The sequence below is a fragment of the Manacus vitellinus genome, unplaced genomic scaffold (genome assembly GCF_001715985.3).
Source record: "Manacus vitellinus isolate BGI_N305 unplaced genomic scaffold, ASM171598v3 scaffold_29_pilon, whole genome shotgun sequence".
In the NCBI taxonomy this organism is placed as follows: domain Eukaryota; kingdom Metazoa; phylum Chordata; class Aves; order Passeriformes; family Pipridae; genus Manacus; species Manacus vitellinus.
The window spans coordinates 3,212,418-3,221,645 of NW_021940207.1; the positions used below are offsets into that span (position 1 = coordinate 3,212,418).

Consider the following 9,228-nt stretch of genomic DNA (forward strand, 5'->3'; position numbering starts at 1 on the left):
GGAGCCCTGCACGTCCACAGAAGCTGCCTGTGGGGTGGCAGCGGGGCCACCGTGACACTCCGCAGCCAGCAGGGCTCCCCAGCCACAGGAGCAGCGGCCCCAGATATTCCCAGGCATGGCCAAGGCCCGGCTGGACTGTTAGCTGCTCCACAAGGCTGCCCTACCATTTGTGGTGCTGAAATCTCCTTCTTCCCATGCCAGCACTTCGCTGTGGCTAGTGTAACCCCATGATGCTAAACCTGGCACCTACACAAACTCTCCTATGGGAGATAGCCAGACTCCCTCCCAAAAAGAGAAAAAAAAGAGGCAGAAAGCCCAAATCTGGCTTCATCAGGATCACAACCCTGTCAGGAGGTCAAGGGCTTGACTGCACGTCAGGAGGTCAAGACCAGCACTTATTTGGCTCCCTGCATCCCAGCACTCCCTTGGGGTTTCCCACATCCCGGATGTTTCAGGGAAAGGCCCAAAAAGTCCAAAGGGTTTTTACCTTGAAAGACTGATGCCAAAAGGGACTTCCCACCACTTGGTGCTGGATTCCCAGGAAGCCATTTCAGAGGAGCTGGAGGGTGTTTGGGGCTGGCAGGGGGGCTGCAAGAGAGCTGCTGACAGCTTTGGTGAGGATGGCAGGGTTTGCACAGCCAACCCAGGTGGAAGAGGCTCCTGCCAAGCCAGAACATGCACTTCCACCAGAGCTGTGGGGCTAGTGAGGACCTGCTCACCAGGCCTGGATGTGCACGTAGCACATCAGGGCACAGACATTCCCCTGGGGCTGTGGCAGGGTGATGTGGTGTGGTGGTGGCATCTGGCTCCAAGCTGTGTTGGAAACCTCCTAGGTACCGGCTGGGGGTCTGTCCTCACTGGCCTGTTGGATCCTTTCTTGGGATCTACACAAGGTATGGCTCTCTGCAGGGATAAATGTGGTGTCAGTTATTCATCCTTTGGCCTTTCCATGTCATCAGCTCTTTGGGCAGTACCTATTCCAAAAGGAATGCTCAGCACCAAAAACAAGAAGACTGGGCTGATCTTGGGACCCCCAGGCTGTGGGTGAAACACTGCCAGACTCTCATTTCTGGGGGGAAGTAATCTGAGAAAGGGAGGAAAAAGAAGACTGTGGTATTTAGCTTGGAAAATCCCAACAACCTGCCCTTGCATTAGCTGCAGAGCCGAGGCTGCTGGGAACTGGAGGCAATGCAATTCCTATCCTCCGAGGACTGACACAGAGGGAGGCTCATGGCGTGGACTCACCCATGCATTAGAATTGCTTAATTTTCTTGACATTCAACAAAACCCTGAGACATCGTGTTCCTGCTCCCACCAGAGCAGTGAGACATCCCAGCCCCAGAGCACAGCCATCCCAGTGCAGCCCTGGGGAAAATACGCAGAAAGTCAGGAGGAGACTGGAGCATCCCGGGAAGCCCAGAGTAAATGGCAAACAGCCAAAGGCAAACCCTCCCCCAGTGTGTTTCTCTCCTCTGGGGGAGAAACACACTGTGCCTGCCAGGATGTCAGCACTTCACTAGCAAAGACCTATGAGTCTCTACCTGGGGCTTGCCCCTATCTCCTTGCCCTCTGGGAGGTCTGGGAGGGGACAGAGGCGCCCTCTCAGTCTCCATGCCCTTGCTGCACCTGCAGCCCCATCCCTGCCTGCCCTATCAGGGCAGTTCTGCAGGGCCTCTTCCCATCCCAGTCCCAGACTGGGAAGAGAAGATCTTGGCCACATACATGTTGTGAGCCAGAGCCCTCTTCCAGACCCAGAGAAGACAAGGGAAAGTGTAAAATCATGCAGTGTTCCCTGTAATGCCTTATTCAGCAGCAGCTTCCAAAATAAACACCAGGGGTGTTCAACGAGGCCAAAATCTCCATCTGTGTTTCAGACAGGCGGCAGTGCTACCATAGCACCCCAGGAGCATCACACCCCACCCCCATGACAGCCTAGTGGCTGCCCAAGCCCAGGGGCTATTGGTGGCCAGGTCTGAGCCCCCAGAAAGTGCTCCTGCCTTAGGGGCTATAGGGTTATTCTCCAGAAAAGCTTTCTTCATAGCATCCTCAGGAGGCACATCACTTGCTGCATCCTGCCACAGCGGTGGGACCAGATGGTCCCCTGCCACTGCAGGCACCAGAGGCTGCTCATCCATCCCTATAACCCAAATTTAAATCCTTCCCCAAATGGCTTCTCACTGAGCCTGCTATCACCAGACCCCTGGAGAGGTAGCATAAAACCTGTGAAAAAAACAAAAACAGAAACAAAAAAACCTGTGAAAAGCTCCTGCTGTGGCACATCAAACCCTTGGTGACATTCTCTTGGTGAGCACAGCACACATCATGTTCCTCGGGACTGGTAGTTGGCTGCACTGGTGGAGAAGTAGCTTCTCCATCCTTGTAGCTGCTCCATCCTTGTACCTCCTCCATCCCACCAACAGCTCCTTGGGCTGGCCACTGATTGTGCAAAAACATCAGCAACTGTGGCATCACCATCACATGCACTCAGCCTTCTGATGTGCCTGAAGCCTGGCTCCTAACTTCAGCTGAGATAGCCAGCGCCCCAGGGCTTCCTGGCAGGATCCAGCCTCACCCACAGGCATCTGCTCACCCCTTCCTTGTGATGAGGCCAGAACACCCGGTGCTGCTGTCACACCCCCATGACCCATCTCCTCCCACTCTCCAAATCGTGCTGGCACTGGTCACACTTTGATGAATCCCTCCATCCTCAGGCAGGGAGCTCTCACACACACACCCTCTCCATTCCCTTCCCCACTCCCTACAGTCCCCTCAAGTCCCTCTTCTCAGGGCTTATCCCCACTTTGCCAAGACTCAGCAGTATCTCCCCATTTTTATCCCCACAGCAGCGCATCCCCATAGTTCCTGGTTCAAAGCTGGTATTCCTCAGGGCAGGCCACCCCTGGAGCCCCTCTCTCCCAGTGACTCTCTTTGGGCCCCTGGGTACAATGGGGAGGAGTGTCACCCCCTCCAGCACATCCCGAGGGTTTCCATCCCTCCCTATCCAGCTGAGCAGTATCCCCTTTGCTCTCTAGTGCCTGGAGGGAAGCCCACAGCGAGCCCAGCCCTCCGTCCATGTTCTCAGCTTACACACATGCCCCGAGTCTGTCAGTTCTCATCCATGGTGAGCATCCTACAGGGCTGTGGGCTAATGAAGGTGCATCCCTTTAAGGGTTAAAAGTTTTCAGGCCCCCATCCCACCAAGCAAAAAGCTTTCATGCTCTTAACCCCTTCCTGCACACCGCTTCTCCCCACTCCAAGCTTTTGCCACCCCAATGGATCCGATCTGGTTTGAGTTAAGGCTTTGTGTGCGCCCGGCTCTGACTTTCGGCAGAGTAATTTGAATAACAAGACTAATTGGATTTATAAAGCACGGCCCTCCCTCCCCCCCACCCCCCAAACCCGAGGCTCTGCACAGCGTGACAAAGAAAATACACTAATGAAAACCACGCTGGTGAGAGCCGAGGGCAGGGACAAGCCTCCTGCGGGCTGGCGGCTGGCTGAGACCTGACCGCGTTGTGGCATTTGTGGCAACACTCTAATACTCCGGGGCGAGGGGCTGGTGGAGCAGCTCTGGGACCGACCCCAAGGCAAGCGAGGCAGCCCTTCCTCCCCGCTCTGTGACATTTCCCCCTCCGCCTGCCCCGTCTCCTTCCCCGTTCCGGGTCCCCCGGGAGAAGCCGCAGGGCAGGTTGCCCGCAGCATCAGGGCAGGAGCCAGCACAATCAGGATGGTGAAGGCAGGACCCTGTGGGGTCTGCTGAGCCGCTGGTGACCTCGGGCACCCCGACATCCCCAGGTTGTGGAGCCCCAGGGCTCAGCTGCCTGCTGCTCCCCTTTCCCCTGCAGAAGCCCTGCTGACGGGGGTAGTGGTACAGAGCCCCCCTCCTTTCCCCCCAGAGAGGCTGGGTGTCACATCCCAGCTACACTTTGGGTGGGACGAGGGCTGAACCCCAAGAGAAGGGGCCTCTCTCTGCTCCTTGCCTGCACCCACGGCTCCCTGGCACTCGAGATCGGCTCTAATCCCAACTCCATCACCTCGCTCTGCCTGCACGCAGACAAATGCCCAAGCACAGCTTCACACTCCAAAAAGTCCAAGTTGTCTCCACCTGGCAGGCACAATGGAAAAACCACCGAGACCTTCACCTTCCAGCTCCCGTTCACATGGAGTTGAAAAGCCAATCTCCTTTGAAGTGTCCCGTGCACAATAGCCCGGGCTGCGGAAAAGGAAACATCTCCCTGCTCCTGAACAGGGGATACCACGGACCCCCAAAGAGACATCATCCCCCAGCAGGGGCAGGTCCTTGGGGATTTGTGGAGCAGCAGAGTCCAGAAAGACCAAGAAACGGAGCAGGAGGAAAGGGCCAGACTGGAACAGATCCCAGGGATAGGGGGAAGAGCAGAGATTGTTTCCCTGGTCTCAGGGAAGAGATTTGGGGTGCAAATCCAGCCTGATGCAATTCAGCCCTGCATACTTCTACAAAGAGGAGGTTGTCTTTCCTCTGTCCTGATCCCAGTAAGAGCATCCCTCCCGGACAGAGTGCCAGGGATGGTGCTAAGCTCCATCAGCAAAAAGCCAATGGAGCTTCAGAGCTGCCCAGTGTCAACCACAGCAGCAGCAGAGGCACAAATCCTGCCCTCCCAGATGTTGAAGGGGAAGGGTGAGAGCAGGGGGGAGCCCGCACCAGGTATCCAGAGCCCCTGCAATCCACTGGGATTAATCCCAGGATCACATCCTTCTCCTGCACCCTCCAGCTCCAGGAGCAGGTCGGAGGAGGCCAGACTGCACAGCCCTGTGGTGGATCAGCCAATGGGGTCCTGTCCCCAGCAGGGACCCTGTGACAGTGACTGTGCACATCACCAGGGTGCTTGAAAAGCCCCATCTCCTGGCCCAGGGACCCCATGAAGCTCCTCATGAAAGTGGAGAGAGCGGGTCACCCCCTCCAAGCTGAGGGACCCACTTAGGTGCCCTCAAGGAGTGCCACTGCCCCCTCCCATCCCCCTGAGTCCCCAGTGTCCCTGCCAGGGAGGGCAGTGTCCCTGCTGCTGCCAGGCAGGGACCTGGGAGGTCCGATTTATTCCTGGATGTGGAAAAAAAAGGTGCTTTTTTCGCTCATTCCTGTCTTTTGGGCTTAACCCCCCACCGGGACCACCCCCCCTCCCGCCTGGCCTGTGTTCTTCTGGGGGGGGTCACCGAGGCGGTGGGGGGAGCAGAGGGGCCGTGGGGCAGCCGGGCAAAGGGAGGGCAGACGGCTTTTGCAGGGGGGTGGGCCAGGGCGTGTTTTGGTGGGAAGGGCAGGGGCCACGAACAGCCAAATGCCCCCCGCTTTCCCTTTCTGCTTTCCAAGTCTCAGAGCTGGTTGCCTTGGGCTGATGTGTCATTTGTTCCTGCCAAGGAAGAGGGGACACCCCCCCACACCCCCCCTCTTTAAATTCCTACTATTGTGAAGTGGGAGGCACGTTGGACCTGGTGTTTAGATGACATCACCGAGCAGGTTGGGTTATAAAATGAATGAAGCAGAAAGCCCAAGTTCACAAGCTCGGCACTTTGCAGGCGGCAGGAGGGACCTCGCGGCTCCGCTCTGAACTTTGACTCCCGTCGGTCCCGGCCTCTCCCCGGGGCTGCCCTCGGTCCGCTGCCCCCCCGGCTCCCTTCCCGCCCGGCCCCGCAGGATGCAGATCTCATCCTTGCTGCTGGTGGACTTTTTTACTCGCGCTGCTCCTCCGTCAGGCTGGAGGCGAATGCCGGCGTCTCAGCTCCCACAGAAGGTACGGCGGGGGCTGCCCTCGGCTCTCCCTCCTCCTCCCGTCCCGCTGAGGGCCCTAACGGCACAGGGAGGGGACGTGGGGTGACTGTGGGGTGGCAGAGTCAATGCAAAGGGGGGTCCTTCTTTCTCCACGGGCTATTTGACTGCAAAAGGACTCCCTGCTTCTCTGGGCTGTCCCAAATGCGCGTGGGGACATCAGCCCCAGACTAGAGGCTGGAGGGGGACACTGTGTGCCCTGTACCCCGCGGGATCAGCGCCAGGAAGGGTGGCAGTCTGGTCCCCGGCGTCACCCTGGGGACCCTGCTATGCTGGGCACTTGGGAAGGGGAGCAGAGCCAGAGCAGGGCAGGCAGCAGGTGCACGGTGGGCACGGTGAGAGGCAGTCCTGACCAAACAGCCCAGGCAGGAGCATCCGGGGTGTCCCCCGGGGAAGGGGTGCCTCAAATGGGGGTATTCCAGGGACCTGGATGTCCCGAGATGCTGAGGAAGAGGGATGCACCAGAGGCCACCTGCACTGGGTGGCACTGCCCAGAGGGCCGAGCAGAGATGGGGACACAGAGTGAGAGGTGCCCCAGCAGTGGGATAGGAGTGGTGGCTTCCTTGTAAGGAACTGGGGTGCAGGCTGCAGAAAAAGGGGTTATATGAGGTGGGTTGTTGGGGAGGTGAATGAAGGTGAGCATTCCCAGGGCTTGGTAAGCAGAAGCTCCGAGTAGGGAGACAGATGGCCTGGGAGATGGGGGGCAGAGATGGAAGGGGGTGTGCCCCCCTAATTGTGGGTCAGAACTGGAAGAGTGGGGGCACCCAGAGAGTATTAACTAGGGGAGGGAGCAGGAAGGAAAGGGAACCCAGATCTCCACATCACTGCTGGGGACACTCTGCAAAGCAGCGGTGCAGGGGGAGCTGGGGGGCAGGACCCCTCCACCATAATCTGAAGAGCTCTGTGAACTGGTGGGGGACGCAGTGACCGAAGGGACCTGAAAGGAAAGGACCTGCCAGCTTTCAGGCCCCTTCAGATCAATGGCAGAGGACAGGGTGACAGGACAACGGGATAGTGACAGCAGCACAGCCGGGGGTGCAGCACCACCGGCCCTTTTGAGGGGACATGCAGTGACCGGGGCACTGCCGGGAGAGGGCAGGAAGACACCGCTATGGTGTGGGTCAGGGGGATGCTCTGACACCAGGGAAGGGAGCATAGATTTAGGGAGGAAAGAAGATGCCTTGGGCACAGCCGCGGGGTGATGGGCTGCGCTGCCGGGCACCGACCCCAGTCCTGGGTTTGCGTCGGCGGGGGGGTGGTGGTGACACACGGACCCCGCTGCGCGTCCTTAACGGGGGGTTCCCAACACCGGCGGGGTCGCTGGGGGCGGTGGCGCTCTGACCCTCTCCCCTCTCCACAGGCGTCCCGCGGGGTCGGCGGCGCAGCGAGCAGCGGGCGGCGGCGGGTCCGCCCGAGCGCGGAGCGAAGAAGGAGCGGGAGAAGGAGCGTTAGAGAAGGAGCGGAGCGGCGGCGGCGGGTTCGGGCCCGCGGCGAGCGCTGGAGGCGTCGGGGCCGAGGCGCGCCGCGGTGGCGGCTGGTGCGCGTGCTGCAGGACCCGCCGGGCCGCCGCCACAAGGGCCTCCACAGAAGGGCCCTGGCAGGGCTGCTTCGCGGCTCAAGCTGGATCGCATCGGCGCGCCATGAGCGGCCTCGGATGCTGACGGGACCCCTGGCGGTGATGTGCGCGGCCGCGGGCCGGATGGGCCGGGATGGGGCCGGATTGGGCCGGGATGGGGCGGAATGGGGCCGGGGGGCTGCGCTCCGCACCGCGGAGGGATGCGCGGGATGCGCTGCCCCGCGAACGCGAGATGCCAGCGGGCGGGACTGCAGGGGGTCGTCCCGCTGAGCTTCGCAACACCCGGCGTTGGCGGGTAAAAGAGATCCCAAGTTGGCCTTAATTGCGTTGCCACCCTTCCATCACCCCTCCTGCTGCCTTGCAGAAGGATCAGACCCCAGCTGCTCCCGCAGCAGCTCAAGCTGGATTCCCCCTAGTTTGAGCTAAACCCGTAGGCTCCGGGGAGGATGCAGGAGGAGCTCCAGTGCAGCCACATGTTCCCAGTTCCTCCCTATGCTTGACACACACGTTGGACCTGTGGGTAGGTGTTAGGAGGGCAGGGTACCCCGTGAGCCTGCAATGGGAGGGTTAGTGAGCCTCCTGTCTCAGCCACGCACCAATGCTTTTAATGTGAGGAAAAACAATACACAAGTTCCCCAGGTGTCTTCTAGTTCTGCTGACTGCCAAGAGTTGCACTTCCCAACTCTGGCTTTGTATCTGAGCAAGTTATGGGAAGCTTGGAGAAGTTCTTCCCACAGTGCTCCACAGCCACTGCATAGGGATAGAGGGGTGAAGGAAATGCCACTTCCCCACAGTGACTGGTTTGGGAGAAATCTGGCAGTGCCTCCCCTGCCAGCTCTCCCTGAAGGTGCTGGGGGCCATGAAGCTCTGGCCTGGCCCTGCCCACAGGTCACACGCAGATGAACTCACAGCAGGGGAAGCACTTGTCTGCTGCAGCCCAGACCATTCCCTCTTCTTCCCATGGCACAGCACTGCCCCACTCACAAGGACCTGCCCTGGCCCTGTAGTAACACAACTGGGCACAGAGGGGACCGGATCCAGCATCCTGCTGCTCTGCAGAGCAGTGGGAAGAGCATGGCCCAAAGGATGCCATGCTGGTCCATGGCCTGTCCTGGAGGGATGTGGGCTGCTCCCCAGCCTGTCCTGGAGGGATGAGTGCTGCTTCCCTGCTCCCTCATGTAGAGGCTCCTTGGTCTTCCCAAGGAATCACCCAGCTCAGGGCTCCAAGAAGCACACACACACACCATGAAGCCAGCTCATATGCATCTGCCCTTGTTAAATCATTAGGAAAAAAAAAGATTTCCAATAGATGCAGGGGCAGGAGGAGCAGCAGCTTCTCTCAGCCTCTCCCCTAAATACCAAACAGCCAGAGAGCGAAGGGTGAGCTTCTTCCTTGCTTTAGCACAAGCAAAAAAGCTCAGGGAGGGCTTCTGCTGACTTCAGCGTCCCCCAGCCCAAGGCCAGGGTTACTCTGACAAAGGTTTCAGCTTGGGACAGGTAAGGGATGTTGTATGGCAACTACTAACAGGCACTTTCTTTTCCTTCCTCACAGGGCTTTGAATCCATAGTCCACTTTCTCCTACCACGCACGGCCAGGCACGGCCATCCCCCAGGCAACACTTAGAAGAGCAGTGATCCCCCTGGAATGGACAAAAGACGTGGCTGTGTTTTTCTTTTTGGTACGAGGAGTCATGGCACCAACTGTTTTGGTTTTGTTACTTTTTTAACAAGTGCTCTCTATCTTATATATATTATATATACAAACACTCACCGAGACAAGGGACAGTGCTTTTCCAAGAGACTGATGAAGCCAGCTGTATAACATTGCTGTTTGTAAATTCATGTCATGCAT

The 9,228-nt window shown here is 58.7% G+C and overlaps 1 protein-coding gene across 1 annotated transcript; it reads left to right on the forward strand.

The window, feature by feature from the left end:
- The first annotated feature begins 5,504 nt into the window (after window positions 1–5,504).
- NPPC (natriuretic peptide C) lies at window positions 5,505–7,461 on the forward strand. Its single transcript, XM_029960795.1, is given in 7 exon segments — window positions 5,505–5,765; window positions 7,161–7,193; window positions 7,196–7,249; window positions 7,252–7,336; window positions 7,339–7,383; window positions 7,386–7,435; window positions 7,438–7,461. Coding segments are annotated over 7 exon segments (552 nt in total).
- Window positions 7,462–9,228: the final 1,767 nt, after the last annotated feature.